This window comes from Mesoplodon bidens (assembly GCF_964165515.1).
Source record: "Mesoplodon bidens genome assembly, chromosome: 7".
In the NCBI taxonomy this organism is placed as follows: domain Eukaryota; kingdom Metazoa; phylum Chordata; class Mammalia; order Artiodactyla; family Ziphiidae; genus Mesoplodon; species Mesoplodon bidens.
This window is the reverse complement of record NC_138164.1, coordinates 92,404,374-92,422,801: the sequence shown is the minus strand read 5'-3', so window position 1 is coordinate 92,422,801 and position 18,428 is coordinate 92,404,374. Positions and strand designations below refer to the sequence as shown.

Here is an 18,428-nt window from a genome sequence, read left to right as displayed (position 1 = left end):
TGGTAGTGTATATATGTCCATGCTACTCTCTCACTTTGTCCCAGCTTACCCTTCCCCCTCCCCGTGTCCTCAGATCCATTCTCTACGTCTGCGTCTTTATTCCTGTCCTGCCCCTAGGTTCATCAGAACCACTTTTTTTGTTTGTTTTTTAGATTCCCTATATATGTGTTAGCATATGGTATTTGTTTTTCTCTTTCTGACTTACTTCACTCTGTATGACAGTCTGTAGGTCCACCCACCTCACTACAAATAACTCAATTTAGTTTCTTTTTATGGCTGAGTAATATTCCATTGTATATATGTGCCACAACTTCTTTATTCATTCATCTGCCAATGGACACTTAAGTTGCTTCCATGTCCTGGCTATTGTAAATAGTGCTGCAATGAACATTGTGGTAAATGTCTCTTCTTGAACTATGGTTTTCTCAGGATATATGCACAGTAGTGGGATTGCTGGGTCGTATGGTAGTTCTATTTGTAGTTTTTTAAGGAAACTTCATACTGTTTTCCATAGCGGCTATATCAATTTACATTCCCAACAACAGTGCAAGAGGGTTCCCTTTTCTCCACACCCTCTCCAGCATGTATTCTTTGTAGATTTTTTGATGATGGCCATTCTGACTGGTGTGAGGTGATACCTCATTGTAGTTTACATTTGTATTTCTCTAATGATTAGTGATGTTGAACATGCTTTTGTGTGTTTGTTGGCAATCTGTATATCTTCTTTGGAGAAATGTCTATTTAATCTTCTGCCCATTTTTTGATTGGGTTGTTTGTTTTTTTGATATTGAGCTGCATGAGCTGCTTGTGAATTTTTGAGATTAATCCTTGTCAGTTCCTTCGTTTGAAAATATTTTCTCCCATTCTGAGGGTTGTCTTTTCATCTTGTTTATGGTTTCCTTTGCTGTGCAAAAGCTTTTAATCTATACAATTTTATAAGCGCTAGCCTGGACCACTCAATACCAACATTTGCCTGGATGACCCCCCATGCCCACCGAATCACATATAGAGACCCCAGAAGTCCTTGCCAGGGCTAGTCTCTGAAATCAGTCAAATCCTCCCAGACCATGTCCTTCATTCTCAACTCACTCTTCCCTCTTCTCTTTCCATTTTTAACACTTGGTTTACCATTTCTCACGCTGAAGCATAATAATGGCTATGGGGAACTCATCTGGTCAATTTCTCTGTGCATCTGTCCAACAAGCCCTAATAAGGGACTGGAGATTCATCTCCCCAAAAGTTTAACATGTTGCAGAATGAGTAAAGCATAGGGAGATGGCTAAAAGAATCCATCCCACAGTCAGTACCTGGTTACTCTACAGACACATATGGCAATGACCAGAGGACGGAAAAAGGAAAAGAAAGCAGTTGCCAGAAAAATAAAAAGTCTCCTTCTCCAGCTTCCTTCACAGTAATTTTTCCTCTGTCCTCATTCTGTACCATGAGCGCTGTAGCATCCTTGTCTTTGGCCTTCATATCCTTAGTCTTATTTTTTAAGCACCATACTAAGTATTAAAATCTGGCAAAATAAGTATTTACAATAGCATACAATTTACATATAATAGGTATGGAAACAACCTAAGTGTCCATCAATGGATAAATGGATAAAGATGTGAGATATATGCATATATATAATGGAATACTACTCAGCCATAAAAAAGATGAAAATTTCGCTATTTGCAAAGACATGGATGGACCTTGAGGGTCTTATGCTAGATGACATAAGTCAAAGAAAGACAAATACTGTAGAATTTCACGATATGTAGAATAGAACAAACAAAACAAAAGAAATGAACAAAGCAAACCAAACAGAAACAAACACATAGCTACAGAGAACAGAGTAGTGGTTACCAGAGCAGAAGGGCCAGGGGAAGGAGGGGAGGACAAAATGGGCAAAGAGGATCAACTGTATGGTGATAGACGGAAGCTAAGTTTTTGGTGGTGAGCATGCTATAGCATATACAGAAGTAGAAATATAAGGTTGTACACATGAAACAGACAATGTTATAAACCCACGTTGCCTCAGTAAAAAAATTAATTTAAAAAAAACTGGCAAAATGGTTGCTATAAACAATAGATTAATATAGCTTTGTAGGTAGTATTGTAGCAAGTATTTTCTTAGTAACAGCAAGATTCAAATTCACTTGGGAGCTTATAAAACGCTGAGGAAAGAGTAGTTTCTCACTCCAAGTTACATCCCAAAGGCTACTGATTGGACAACTTCACCAAATATATATTAGTACAGAAAGTTCAAAGATACACACAAGTTATAAGGAAAGTTAAGGAACCAACGTTTACAACTATTACAACTGTCAACTCACTCATGAATACTTACACTCTCATCCTCCCACCAGAGGTACTGTGAAGTGAAGGCCAGACGCACTGTATCACGTCATACATAAATACGTCAATTCACCTCTCTTATAGATAAGATTTTAAAAATTATTAGCCTAGTATCATTAAACACCTAAAATGATTAATTCCTTAATGTAATTAAACATATAATTTTCAAATTCCCCAAATGTTTTTATTTGCTTGAATCATAAACAAAATAAGGTCCCTACATTGGAACCAGTCTCTTAAATCTCCTTGAAGCTACGGGTTCCCCTACCTCTTCCTTTCCCCATCTTCCCATTCCTTGACATTTATTTGTTGATGAAATTGGCCTGTAGAAATCCCCACCGTCTGGGTTATGCTGATATACTCCTCATGGTGTCATTGGATACGTGCCTCTTTCCCCTATATTTCCTGGAAATTGGTAGCAAGAACTACAGGCTTGATCAATTCAGCTCCATTTTCCGGCAACACAACCTTATAGCTGGTGGTACTATCTGGTTTTCTCTCTTTTTGTGATATTAGCAACCATTGATGGTCACTGGCTATATCCCTTAATTCATTAGAGATTGCAAAATTGTGAGACAGTGACATTCTATCATTCCTCCATCTTTTAAGAGTTGGAATATGCCAATAATTAGAAACTTATCATCACCAACTACTTGGTTACTCTAAGCTACAGTTCATATAGGAAAGGTAGGGAAAAATACTTGAGTCTTTCCACTTATTACCAGTTTTCAAAATGAGTTAATTTACTAGCATCCCCCAAAGCAGACCAACTATTAGTATTTTTCTTTAGTATTGTGAGCTTCAAATTTAAATATATTTAATATGTTTCAATACACTGTAGATATTATTCTTACTGATCCTCAAATTGTCCCATTTTTGGCTCCTGAGTCCTTTAAGACACCCTTAGGAGTTTTTATAACTGTTTTCCTTTCTAAATTGACAAGATGTTCCAAGCTCATCTTGTACATTTCCTGCCCCAGACCTGGAAGTAGCTATTTTCCAAGGAGCTTTGGTTTACTTTAGTAGGAAATGGTATTTAGATACTATAGTCTCATTGTTAGGGGTGCTCATTGCTAGTGGGTTTGTCATTTTTCCAGGCCCTGCCATGAAGAAGAGCTAGAAAATTTACCATCACAGGATCTTTCCTTAACCTTAGCTATCTTTCATCTGTTTTTCCTTTAAACCACACTCAAAGGCTGGATTCCCAATATCTTAATCACTCATTTGCTTTAGCCCATAAAATACATTTTTAAAAAACCTTAGAATAACAATACCAACATAACCACTATAATACTATTACTCTAAACAGTTTAAGATATTTTTAGAGATGTCATTGTCCTTTAATAACAATCTAGTAGCGATAGATAGTCAAGTTTGTTGACATTTGAAATAGCCCCTCCCTGCATGGTTGTTATATCAGCAACTCAATTATAATTAGGTGCTTCTGTTTCAATTGGTTTCCATTTTTAGGGATCTTTGAAAATTAAATTCTGTGTTAAAATTATGCAAAATATGTATATGGTTCCAAGTTAAGGAGACAAAACAAGATGTATTCAGAGAAGTCTAGCTTCTACTCCTCTCTCCACCCACCACACTGTTTCCTCCATCACACTACAAATAACCATTTTTTTGTTGTTAAATTTTTGTTTTATCCTTTTTTAAAAAAAATTTCCAAATATTAGTATTCCCATTCCTTTCTTCAATGAATGATACACACTATATCTATTAGTCACCACCCTGCTTTTTTCCCCTGAAAGTCACTCTACAACAGTATAGAGACACTCTCCATTCCTTTCTATAGTTGTGGATGTAGTATATGTTATTCATCAAATTGTGTACTGACCAACAGATGGATTGTTTCTAACTTTTGCTATTACAAACACCACTGCAATAAATAGCCTCATACGTGCATCTTTTCTTATTTTTGCCTTGAGATAGGATCTCTAGAAATAGAACTGCCTGGCGAAAGGGTAAATAGAAATGTAATTTTTCTAGGTATTGACAAATTCTCTCCCCTAGGGCTTATATCATTTTGCATTTCCTACAGCAATGTTTGAGAGTGCCTGCTTCCCCCCATTCCCTCCACAGTCTCATCAACAGAATAACTTGTCAAACTTTTTAATTTCTGTCAATATGATTGGTAAAAAATGATGTATCAGTGTAGTATTAATCTGCATATTTATTAGTACAAATATTGAATAGCTTTTCATATGTTAGAGGCAATTTGCAGTTCTTTTTCTGCAAACCATCTTATATCTTCTTATATCTTGCCCATTTTCTTGCTGAGTTGATAGTTTTCTTATTCCCTATTTTTTAGAAATACTAACCCTTTGTGATTAAAAACTGAAAATATCCTTCTCCAATTTGTCATCTTTTTTACTTTATTTATTATGTTTTCAGCTATAATAAAGTTATTATTTTTACCATAAAATTTATCTATATTTCCCTTATTGCATCTGGATTTTGAGTTATAGAGTGTTTATCCACTTCCAGGTTCAGAGGAATTCACCAGCCTTTTTCCTAGTACTTGTCTGGTTTCATTTTTGTATATTAAGTGACTGATTCACTTGTAATTTATCATTGGGATAGCACAAAGACTAAATCTAATATCATCTTCCTTCATTATTTAAACACTATTCATGTCTATTTCTTCATTTTCCATTCAGTTCTGTTAGTCTGTCTTTTCAAGCACCAATACCACAGTTTTTATTATAAAGGCTTAATAAAATGTTTCAATATCTAGTAGGTCTACAACTCTCCTCTGCTGCTCTTCTTTAATGAGAGTTTTTCTTATTATCCTTACTTATTTATTCTTTCCAATGAAATTTATAATCAGCTTGCCTAGTTACAGGAAGCACACACAAAGAATCATTATAAAGTCACAAATTAACTTTAGGGGATTGACAAATTTATGATGTTGAAACTAAAAGCTACGAATAAGAACTAAAACTTGGAAAAAAGCATTAAAATAGTTTACCATTCTCTGCTTGTGAAAAGATACAGGCTGAACCCAGAAAACCTTTGCTACATTACCATGAGAAATTTTTATTTAAACAATTAAGATTAATAAGCAAAGGAACCAATCATTTCATGTATATCATGTATTGTGTAAACCAGCTGATTAGGAAAAAAACAAAATGATCAAATAACACAGGTATTAGAAATGCATTGCTCACCTTCCTTTTTCAGCCATTTCACAATGTTCCCTTCTTCCATTGTAGGAGACAGTGATGGCATTAGTATCGTAATAGGATCAGCTGAAATTGAAAAAAGGAAAGATTAAACACAAAAAATAATGCACCTCATGAGGCAGCAACAAAAAGTTCAAGTAAATTAATATCGAATTCAATTTGAGAAAAAAAATATTCCAGTCTGAAAGACACCCAACTGGTCAAACTAAGTGTTCAGTAATCTTTTCTGGAATATTTTCAACTCCTTTTTCATAGTTCCCCAAGCCCTCTATGCATATTTTCAAGCCAGGTGCTTACAGGATTAAAAAAAAGAAAAGCTGATTTATGTTTCATCTTCTTTTCCTTCCCCTTTTGTTGCTGCAAAAAATATTTACAAGTAGAATGACCAAAGGAAAAGACAAAAAAAAAAAACAAAAAAACTAGAGTTCTGATAAACGACAACAGAAGAATTAAGATTAGACTTACAACAGAATAATCAAGATTAAACTTTAGAAACTTGTTGTGTTTTTACTTTAATCTAATATTACACTATTCAGAAATCAAAGGTTCTTGCTGCTAAGTGTGAAAAGCAGAGGTTTGCTTTGTCAAGAATGACAGGGCAAGTGAACTTAAGTAGTTAAATTAATCTCAGATTGTGTTTCATACCACAATTCAGCTAGGGATCCAAAAAGATAGACTCAAATCAGGTGACCTCTCAATAAAGCATAGCTACTTTTCCCTTAGATATCAAAAAAGGAGACACGCTATATATTTGGCCAGATGTGCTTCCCGATAATTCCACTGTCCAGGACCATACTTAAAGAGCGCACAGCTGTTAGATTACAATTTACATAAAGTTTATACTAATAAAATAGTTCACAGAGTGCTCCAGTGCTTATTTAGCAGTAGCCATAGTAACAAATTACATTGCCTGAAATCTTCCACAAAACCTATTCTCTCCTCAGATTATTAAACTCTCTGACCCAAAAAAGCAAAACACACCACATCTGACATAATTCAAATGTGGAAAAGGGTAGAATAAGGCTTTTTTTTTCCCATTGATGTTTTAGGGTTAAAAATAAGGGAATTGATATCAAAAAAACAAACAACCTAATCCAAAAATGGGCAGAAGACCTAAACAGACATTTCTCCAAAGAAGATATACAGATTGCCAACAAACACATGAAAGGATGCTGAACATCACTAATCATTAGAGAAATGCAAATCAAAACCCAATGAGGTATCACCTCACACTGGTCAGAATGGCCATCATCAAAATATCTACAGACAATAAATGTTGGAGAGGGTATGGAGAAAAAGGAACCCTCTTGCACTGTTGGTGGGAATGTAAATTGATGCAGCCACTATGGAGAACAGTATGGAGGTTCCTTAAAAAACTAAAAATAGAACTACCATATGACCCAGTAATCCCACTACTGGGCATATACCCTGAGAAAACCATAGTTCAAAAAGAGACATGTATCACAATGTTCAATGCAGCACTATTTACAATAGCCAGAACATGGAAGCGACCTAAGTGTCCATCGACAAATGAATGGATAAAGAAGATGTGGCACATATATACAATGGAATATTACTCAGCCATAAAAAGAAACGAAATTGAGTTATTTGTAGTGAGGTGGATGGACCTACAGACTGTCATACAGAGTGAAGTAAGTCAGAAAGAGAAAAACAAAAACCGTATGCTAACACATATATATGGAATCTAAAACAAAAAAAGGTTCTGATGAACCTAGGGGTAGGACAGGAATAAAGACGCAGACGTAGAGAATGGACTTGAGGACATGGGGGTGGGGGGGAGGGTAAGCTGGGAGGAAGTGAGACAGCAGCATGGACATACATACACTACCCAATGTAAAATCGATAGCTAGTGGGAAGCAGCCCCATAACACAGGGAGATCAGCTCGGTGCTTTGTGACCGCCTGGAGGGGTGGGATAGGGAGGGTGGGAGGGAGACGCAAGAGGGAGGAGATAAGGGGATATACGTATACATATAGCTGATTCACTTTGTTATACAGCAGAAACTAACACAATTGTAAAGCAATTATACTCCAATAAAGATGTGTTAAAAAATAAAGGAATTGAATACTAATGTTAAATGTAGTTAAATATTTCCTTTGGGAAACTGAACTAATGTTATTGTAATTTCAAATGGAGAGTTCCTATGGCTTCATGGTAAAGAAGTGCCATTTCTGAAGCATTTGGAAGGAAGCTTCTATCCTCCCATCACTGTTCATTCACTCCCCTCTAAAGGACTGGGAAAAGGATCCAGGCAATTCATCTGCCTCAGCCTTTTCCTCATTTTAAGACCTGCCTGCCTATAGGGAACCTGTATTTTCCTTTCAGTTCTTCTATGCACTAGGCATAAATGGACCTGCCTTTCAAAGGCAGGTAGTAAGCCCACCTCTCTCTATTCCTGCCATCAGGGCCCAGTGGGTGCTGGGAAGCAATTCAGGATGTGTGTTTGCTTTGTATACACAAACTGTCTCTCTCAAACAAAAGCCCAAAGTCTAAACAGGGGTTGTACTCAGGAGTCCAACTGTAAAAGGCCACAGATTTAAGTCACATTTTCCAATACAACAAAACCATCAACATTAAAACTGTTACTTTGATCTCCATCTGTCTGGTTTTTGCCTTCTCAATTGGTACCAATCTACAAGGATAGAAATGTAGAATCATCACTCTCAATACCCCAACAATGATAGAGCCCGAACAAAATTCTAAGTCAACATGCCCATTTCATCAATGAGAAAACTACAATCCACTGATTACGGGATTTGAATTCTGCCTAACTCTCAAGGCTGTCCTCTCCTACACTGTACTACTGCTCATCAATAATTGATGATCCTTACCATTATGGATTATCAACTAATTAATCATTGGTTATTTATAGCCTATTCATCCAGAAATTCATACAGAACAAACCAGACATATCAAATCTATGTGAGCATTCTTCACGTGTCCAATCAAGCAGCCTAACAATCCCTCTCTATCAAAAAGTTCAAGCCTGGCATTACGAGATGCAATATTTCAAAATCATATACACAGTAAATTTATACATCAAATAGAGTTCCACTACAAAGAAGCAAAATAAATGAACTTCTATGATTCTATGTCCAGATTCCAATTTATGACAAATATCAACTCAGTTCTCTCAAAACAAAGTCTCTCTTCAATATGTTTATACCTTGGTTCTAGTTACCATGATACAATTAATATTTATTTTATGATTCTCTCTCCTATTATAATCTCTCACCTACGAGACCTTCACGTTTTTCCTGACACTAAGTACTTCATTATGAAACTTTTTGCGTTTTATGAATTACCACATCAAGAACCTTAAAATTTTTCATATTTTAAAAATAAAAAGAACATAATCACTCCTCATACAGCCACCCTTCATAGATGAACTGAAATCGCTTCTCTGAATAATGACTGAAAAATATAAAAATTCTGTAATAGATCACTATCCTTACTCCGAAATGAAGGTGACAAAAACCAGAGACAGACATTTTGGACATTTCCATTATTTGGTACTATCTCTTGATTGCTTATACTGACTTATATGGAGAGTACAATGTGCAATGTATTTTCTTTTTCTTTTTTTTTTTTTTGCGATACGCGGGCCTCTCACTGCTGTGGCCTCTCCCGTTGCGGAGCACAGGCTCCGCGGCCATGGCTCACGGGTCCAGCCGCTCCGAGGCCTGTGGGATCTTCCCGGACCGGGGCACGAACCCGTGTCCCCTGCATCGGCAGGCGGACTCTCAACCACTGCGCCACCAGGGAAGCCCTGCAATGTATTTTCTGATTAATCTAACTAACCTATCCTCAGATGCTCATGCTAGAAAATGATTTTTAAAAGGAAGCATTAATTTATTAATAATAATGCATATTTCATTCTAGTGGATCCTCTTTCAACCTGAACATTACATACATCTTTTCCAAATATATTTTTTCCAGTGGGAAGGTAATTATATAATCATAATATCAGTTTTGAATGACAGGGCTGCATATAACTAATATCTGGCCTTTATGGCTGCCATCAATTCTACTGAAGATAGTGTTGGCTTTTCTAGACTCCTTGGAATTTTAACCTACACATAATGTTGTTTAATTTCATTAGGAATTATATGTAGCTTCCCTTCTCATTCCAATAAGCAGTACATTCTACCTTTTTCCTGTCAAACTGAGGAGGCCTTGAAATGGGCACCAATTACAGTTCCTACTCGTAACTGGGCACAACTATAGTAAGAATAAAGGAAATGCGGTTTTTTACTCCACTGGTCATACAGGTTATTTCAATTAGTACTCAAAAAATACCCCAAATTTTGTTAGACTTTAACCCTTTTGTAGTCATTTTAGTGTTCTATTTCTTTTCATCAAGCTAACAAAGTATACCTAATGGTCTAAGTATACCTATAAAGTCTGCCCTTCTATAGCAGTTAAAAACCATACTTAAAAACTTTTAAGGTAACTACCGTAATGTACATTGTTCCAGTTTATATTTAAATATACTGATTTTAACAGCAGAGTCTCACAAATCCATCACAACTGTCTTAATCTCTTTTTTTTTTTTGCCTCAATATAATGACACAATAAGTTGAAATTTTTCACTCAGTATATTGCTGCTTTACCTTCCTTATCAGGCACATGAGCAATTGATCAATCAGCGAATCTTACAGCAACCTACACTAATCTAATTTCTTGTTCTCTAGAGTATTTCTTTTATCTCAAAACACTGGTACTTTAGCAAAACCTATAAAAGCTTTAAATTGATGATGTATACATCAATTCTAAAAGGTTTCCAGATTTTTTTAAAAAAAAGATTAATATAAGCAAACTCTTAAAATACAAATGCAGAACAAACAGCTTTGTGGCTAATAATGAAGCAGATCTAAGCTCCATTACTCTGACTGAAGTAATTAAGGAAATTCCACAATTTACTTATGGTACTGCTTGGACGTCATGCTCTAGTCCATTAATACGACTATAATCCAAACACAAAAATCATGAAATGAAGACAGACAAATTGAAGAAATAAATTACCCTGTACTTTTTTAGTGCAGCTCTCTGTTCCTTACATTAATTTGCTTCTTTTTAAATAGGAAGAGATGCTGCTCATTTAATCACCTCTCTTTCCAATGCAAGAACTCATTAAATAAAATTGACCTTTAAAATTTCTGCTTAAATTAAACAATTCTGCCATCTGCAGGCTGGATGAAATAAAGCCATAAGACGTAAAGGTAATTTCAAAATCAATACCAGGGCATAGAATAATATTAATACTGCAGTTTTGAATAAAGGTAAAGCAATTTTTTAAAAGATAAGTGCTTGTCATATGGGTCTTCTTTGTTCAAATACTTATTTTGGCATAAGAATAGATTGAAAATGTCACAAATACTTACTTTGGTATAAGAATAGATTGAAAATGTCACAAATACATTTTGGTATAAGAATACATTGAAAATGTCAAAGAACAACAATAGAAAATGTATGCATAGTAGTTTGTGAGAAAATAGCATTTAGAGTAATAAATGTAATGAAAGATGCCCACAAACAGTATACATGGCATAATCCAATTTCTACCTGCTTAGCTTGTATGTACACAAAGACTGAAAGGATATACTCCAAAATGACAATAGTACCTATCTCTAGTTGATGGTTTTATTATACCTGCTTTTTATTTCTTTGTTTCTTGTTACTTTTAAACAAAAACCCACAAGAACAGGGAGAAAAGAAGGAACAATAGAACACAATTTTGGAAGCAGAAAAGTAAATAATGTAGATAGTAATAATTGACTAAAGAGAGACTAGAAAGCTGAATGCTAAACTAGAAGTGGAGAAAGCTGAGATAATCAACCTGGTTTATACAAGAATTTCCCAAAGGCCCAAGAACTGGCAGTACGGAGGACCTCTGGAAATACTGGGGGCGGTGCAGTGGGAGGTTTGGGTGAATGCTATTTAAGTGCTGGGTAACACCACCCTCATTCAACCGAAGACTGGAGGTTGTTTCCTCTGCAGAGGTAAAAGAGAAGACCTTTGGAACAGAGGGTGAACCTACACACCTGGAGATACTGTATATAGAAACTGCAAAAGTAAGTTAACTGAGAGATCAGCTGAAGTGACTGACAATACCAGAAATTGTGCTAAAAAGATATTAGATGGTGTGGGATGAATTAGTAATAGTTACAGAGAAAACTGAAGGCAAAATTTTAAAGGCAACGACTTGAAAAAAGCAAAAAGTAAGAAAGGTAACAATCATAATATGGGACGATATAGGACAATTCTCAGTTAAGCATTATTTGTTTGGTGTAAGCACTGAATATAGATTTAATTAAGAATTGCAAAATATCCTACTTTACAATTCCTTCCTCAGGTAATGAGCGATGGATTCACAGGTTCCTTTCACCTTCCCAATCTAAACATGAAAGTTTCCTTTCTACTCTTTACCTTATCCAGCCTTGTCCTCATTGCTAAAGTACACTAACTCTTGAACTCTCTTTTAACTGTATTGCACATTTGAAAACCAAACTCTCATTAATGTCATTGGCAAATGTTTTACTTTCTGTGGTACTGTCATATTGACTACCAAAGCTAAAGGGTAAATGTAGGCATTCAGCAAATGCTTTCTGAGCTCCTGCTATCCTAGCCTTAGACCCACATAAGACCAGAATCTTGACCTCAAAGGATTATAGTTTTAAATGGGAAGTCAAGACAAATACACAAGTACTAGACGGTAGCATATAAACATGCCGTGAGAATGCCAAAGAGCTGAGAGTCGAGATTCTAGCTGTTCAAAAAAGGAAATCTTGATTTGTGTGCTAGTACCACTTTATACTCATTAGAATGGCTATTATCAAAAAAACAAGGTGTTGGCAAGATGTGGAGAAATTAGAGCCCTTGTGCACTGTTGGTGGAAAAGTAAAACAATGCAGCTTCTGTGGAAAAACAACCCAATGGTTCCTCAAAAAATTAAACACTGAATGACCATTTATTTGATCAGGCCACCTCACTTCTGGGTATACACCCAAAATAACTGAAAGCGGGAACTCGAACAGGAGTTTGCACAACCATGTTCACGGCAGCATTATTCACAATGGCCAAAAGGTGAAAACAGCCCAAGTGTCCGTGGATAGATGAATGCATAGACAAAATATTGTGGTATATACATCCAATAAAATGTGATTCGGCCTTAAAAAGGGATGAGATTCAGATATCTGCAACAACATGGATGAAACTTGAAGACATTATGCTAAGTGAAATAAGCCAGACACAAAAAGACAAATATTTTATGGTTCTGCTTTTATGAGGTACCTAGAAGAGGCAAATTCACAGAGAAAGTAGAACAGTGGTTACCAGGGGCTAGGGAGAGGGCAGAATGGGGAGTTGTTGTTTAATGGGTACAGAGTTTCAGTTTGGGATTATGAAAAAGTTCTGGAGACAGTGGTAATAGCTGCACACAATGTGAGCACTCTTAATGCCCTGGAACTAAACACTTAAAAATAGTTAAAATGGTAGATTTTATATATATTTTACAATAAAAAATAACTTTTAATTTTAAAAATCTGCTGAGCAAATAAAACAAGGTGAGGGACCAGCAGAGATATTCCAGGTGAGGGAGACATCATATGCTAATAAAGAGGTGGGAATTACAGCTTAGTCTGGCTAAAGAGTAGAACGTAATGAAAATGAAAAGTAGGCCATGTAAGTTAGAAAAAGTATGTTGGGACTACTGCCTTATAGTAGGTAGCCATAGTACCTTCTAGTACACTCTAACACCTAGTTAATGGGTTTGACATTATTTAAATACCAATGGAAAGACATGAAAAAAATTTCGAGCAAGTAGAAGAAATAATAACAATAAAAAAATTGAATTTGTTTGCAGTTCCACAGACATAGCCATGTTCACAAGGCTATAATTTACAAAAAAGAAACGAAGAAAAACTGCACATGCTTTGAGACGGTCACAACTATAAACCCTGCAGAAAAGCTAAAATAATGGGATTTTAAATACAAAGTGAAGATACCCATGAACATGTTACCTGTTCTCCTTTACTGACTTAGAACACTTGTCCTGAGAGACTAAAAAGGCACGTAAGGACCAGATCCTTCTAAGAAAAGAAAGGAAAGGAAGGGGACCTAGTTGCAGTAGAGGAACTATTTTATTGTTTGATCAGAGAAGGCGTCCTCTGACAAAGTGAGTAGAGCTGAATGGAGGTAGCCATGCAAATCTCTGATGGAGAGCCTTAGAAACGGAGGAAACAGCAAGCACAAGAATGAGCAGAGGGCTTCCCTGGTGGTGCAGTGGTTGAGAATCCGCCTGCCAATGCAGGGGACACAGGTTCAAGCCCTGGTCCGGGATGATCCCACATGCTGCAGAGCAGCTAAGCCCGTGTGCCACAACTACTGAGCCCGTGCTCTAGAGCCCACAAGCCACAACTACTGAGTCCACGTGCTACAACTACTGAAGCCCACACACCTAGGGCCCATGCTCCACAACAAGAGAAGCCACCGTAATGAGAAGCCTGCACACCGCAATGAAGAGTAGCCCCTGCTCGCCACAACTAGAGAATGCCCACATGCAGCAACGAAGACCCAATGCAGCCAAAAATAAATAAATTAAAAATATTAAAAAATAAGAACATAGAAAAAATAAATTGTATGATTACCCACATAAGAAAAATAAATTAAAAATAGATAATTTTTTTTAAGTTTAAAAAAAAAAAAAAGAATGTGCAGAGAGCATGCTTGGTATGTTCAGAACTCACCCAGGGAGCCTGTGTGCTGGAGTGGAGTGAGTGTGAGGTGAGGCATGGTCAGAGCTGAACTCAGAGAGGTGGAGGATTCATATCATATTGTGCTTTGTAAACCACAGTTAAGGACTTCAGATTTCATTCTGAGTTTAATGAGAAGCTCTTGGAGGGTTTTCAGCAGAGGAGTAACATGATCTGATTTATAATTTAAAAGCAGCACTCTGAAAGCTGCACGGAGAATGGCCTGTACTGGGCCAAGGGTGGTGGTAGAGACATCTATTGGGACACTCCTGCAATAATCTAGATTGGAGGTGGTGGTAGCTTGCACCAGTCTAGTTGGTAGCAGAAGTGGTGAGGAGTGGTCAGATTACATTTAAAAGGTAGAGTCGGGCCTCCCTGGTGGCGCAGTGGTTGAGAGTCCGCCTGCCGATGCAGGGGATACGGGTTCGTGCCCCGGTCTGGGAGGATCCCATGTGCCGCGGAGCGGCTGGGCCCGTGAGCCGTGGCCGCTGGGCCTGCGCATCCGGAGCCTGTGCTCCGCAACGGGAGAGGCCACAACAGTGAGAGGCCCGCGTACCACAAAAAAAAAAAAAAAAAAAAAAAAAAAAAAAGGTAGAGTCAACAAGAATTTCTGATAGTTTGGATGTGGCATATGAAAGTCAGGAGTCAAGGATGACTTGAGTTAGGAGTACAAGTAGAAAAAACCCAAAAATCCAAATTAGATGCCATAGCTCCAAAAGGAACATTTTTCTTTCTATAAAAAGTGCCCCAGGGGCTTCCCTGGTGGCGCAGTAGTTGAGAGTCCGCCTGCAGACGCAGGGGACACGGGTTCATGCCCCAGTCCGGGAAGATCCCACATGCCGCAGAGCGGCGGGGCCCGTGAGCCATGGCCGCTGTGCTTGCGCGTCCGGAGCCTGTGCTCCGCAACGGGAGAGGCCGCAACAGAGAGAGGCCCGCCTACCGCAAAAAGCAAAAAACAAAAAACAGCCCATTAGTACAGCACCATCTCTACACCCTAAATTCACAAAAATAGTCACTTATAAAACTCTCGTCAAATTACCCCTTTCTAGAGTGTCATTGATTCCCTTGCCAGGAGCCTGTAAAAAGATTTAAGAGGGTGGCATTGAAGTAACAAGAAAAATTTCAAACCACAAGGAAGGTCACTCCATTTGAAGGAACAACATGAGCAAAGAAAGGAAAGATAAGTACAGATGTTTAGGTAAAGGTGAATGATCGGATGGGCCTAAATGCACAAGCTTAGCCCAAACCCAGATCTGAATCAAAATTTCCAAATTACTGCCTTTGTTGTAGTCACTTGGGTAAATGTATCCAAGAGTCATTTGTTTATAGTTCGAACCCCTATATTAAAATGCACCTTTCTTGTTCTCAGATATGGCAAATACCCTTGCAAAGTAGCACAATTATTTTCTGTAGGAAATGACCAAAATGTTCATGGTAATAGCCTGGAGACTAGGTGGCATTTATAGATAAATTACAGGGAGATCTACAAGTTCCCTGGAATCACATACAAAATTTTGCATGTATGCATTTTTCTGAAGAAGTGGTATAGTTTTTATCAGTTTTCAAATAGGTTTATGCCTCTCTAAAAGTCAGTGCTAGTAGATTCCCAAAGAAACTCTCCTGAATTTAAATTTACCAACCTTAATTCTTCCCTAGTTTCATTAACACAAGAAGGACCTTGATTGAAAAAAAGTATCCAGTAGATCACCAGCTATAGTAAACTGCTTACCAAGTACAAAAAATAAAAAGAGTCACCATACACTCCATTTTGTTTACAGAATCTGTTGATTCCTTCATACACTTAGTACTGAATGATACATTTACAAAGACCCTGCTGGAATTGTAAGGTATGTCAGAATGGCTGCGGAACTATTTTCTCTGGGTGAAATAAACCAAACACTTCAGAAGAGGTTTCGGCTTGCAATATCAGTCTTCTTGGTATTAAACTATAAAATTTAAATTCTACATGAATCCCAGTTTATTCTGCAATCTTGGAACAAGGGCAAAAAGAAATCACCACTCAAGAGTGTAGGAAAAGAATGAACACGTGCATAACAGTTTGGGGATTTATACATTTTTTCGTAAAGGCAAATGATGCTCAAGACAACAATAAGGTGTATTTAAGAGTATATCATCTTAGAAACTTACAGAGAGGTCAGTGACATATACTTTAACTCTTAAATGGTCTTACCATCCTTTATACACAGTCTGGAATTTTAGTATCTTATTTAAAATAATGAGATCATGACTGTCGCTGAAATACCATTTCACAATGTAGATATTACCAGAAAATATCACCTCTTAAAAAAAAAAGAAGTTTCATCACTGGATCGTAAAATCTCTGTGCACGCATCTTAACATTAACTTCGTGTAACATTTTTTTCTGAGCCTAAAGTAGCTCAGAATATGTAGGCAATGCCTACTGCACCTAATTTTTTATATTACAATTCATCCTGTGGAGTGACTGAATGATGCGCAGGTAATAATACTCAGTACCTGCCCGCCACCCATGTGAAGAAAAATAATGCCGGGCACACTATATTACATGGTATCAAACACTGTAAGAATTATGTTAATTGTGTCAATACCACTCTTTAATGACGACTTTCTATAATAAATTTTGTGAACAAACAAGAATTTCAATGACTATCCAGTTCTACAAGGGTTAAGTCATAACCCACTCAAGTTGCCCAGCCACAGTGCGACCCGAGAGGAATTCAGGATGAAGCACTCTGCTTTGGATAAACAGGCCCTTAGATAGTTCGAAGCATATCTCAGGAAGAACTTCAATGACCCTGGATTCTTACATCTTCCTATTCGTAGAAATATACTAAAACCATTAACATGAGTTATCTGTTCTTTGTGATTAGCAGTAATCTTTTACCAAGATATATGCTTGACTGTATGTATTTCCTAGACAAAAAAAATTCATATACAATCTGGCTTCCCCCCTACCTCTGCAGAGCAGTGCCTCGGACCTGAGTGGCTGCCTCTCGTGCTATAACCGTCAGTAAGCCGCTGAATAAAACTTAAACTCACAACTCTTATGTTGTATGTCTTTAAGTCGACACCTTCTTGGTAAGATTCCCCTCCTAAATTTTCACTCTTTCAGGCTCATGTTTTGGTTAAACATTCTTCCCGACCTATGTCTAATGGCTGGACATTTACAAATTGGGTCCTTTACCATAGTGGTCGCGTGGAGCAACCCAAGTGGCCTCGAAGGTCTCCAACAAAGACAGGTCAGGAGAATGAATAAAAACTGCTAACGGTGACGTCTGAATCTCAACAAACTTGGTCAACCTAACAACTCTAAAGAAACCTGAAATGTGACTGGGAAAAGGCCTAAGAGATGCCTCAAAACCCAAATTCCAAGGCAAGGTCACAGAGAAGCCGTATCAACCAAGGTGGACAGGGACGGAATCAAGTTCTCCTACTTTCCCCAAAAGCCCTTTGCGGCATGCAGTAGGCCAAGTCAGCAGACTCCTCCCCAAGAAAAAGCCAAGGGAACAGTGAGCCCCTGGCAACTCACACTCAGATACAGGCCTTCAATCAAAAAGCTCCAGCCCCAGCCCCATTGCTCAGATACACAGAAGCTGAGCGAGCCCCAGACACTCACCCCGCAGCCACTGCGTGCTGTGAAACCATCTCCAACTAGCTCCACGGCCGGCAGACCACCCAGAAGCCCCCTTAACCAGCCTTGGGCTTCGGCAGAAGCCCAGGAGGCAACGCAGCAACCGCTGATCACAGCCTAGCCTCCAGGAGGCCGCCATCTTCCCGGCCTTCTCCCGGGCTGCCCTCTGCACTGCCTGATCGCCCAGCCATCAAGGCCCTCTCAGGCCCCGCCTCCCACCCTGTTGGACGCGCCCCCTGGACTCCAGCCGCCCCTCTGAGCCTTGGAATCAAGCTCTTCTAGCCCCGCCTCCAACCGCTTGGCCCCGCCTCCCGGTCAGGCGGCTCCGCGGTTGGGTCTCCAGGCAGCGAGGCCCTCCCAGACCCGCCTTTCGCCTTGTCCGCCCCGCCCCCGGGGTGCCCTCAGGGCCGCCTGATTGCAATTCGGCCCCTGCCGCGTCAGCCCAGGCGGAGCGCCAGAAGCAAAGCCGTGAGAAGGTTGGAGGGCGCG

At 38.3% G+C, this 18,428-nt stretch overlaps 1 protein-coding gene across 2 annotated transcripts in view; it reads right to left on the bottom strand.

Annotated features, from left to right (window-relative positions):
- PDHX (pyruvate dehydrogenase complex component X) overlaps nucleotides 1-18,126 on the bottom strand; it is a 73,192-nt gene extending 55,066 nt beyond the window's left edge. The window contains exons 1-2 of one of the 2 annotated variants that reach the window (XM_081239742.1): nucleotides 17,919-18,126; nucleotides 5,520-5,600 (exon numbers count right to left, since the gene is read on the bottom strand). In XM_081239742.1, the coding sequence (XP_081095868.1) occupies nucleotides 5,520-5,600; nucleotides 17,919-18,078 (241 nt within the window). In that variant the 5' untranslated portion in view covers nucleotides 18,079-18,126. The remainder of the gene's footprint in view (nucleotides 1-5,519; nucleotides 5,601-17,918) is intronic. The other variant, XM_081239743.1, reaches the window with a different exon arrangement.
- Nucleotides 18,127-18,428: the final 302 nt, after the last annotated feature.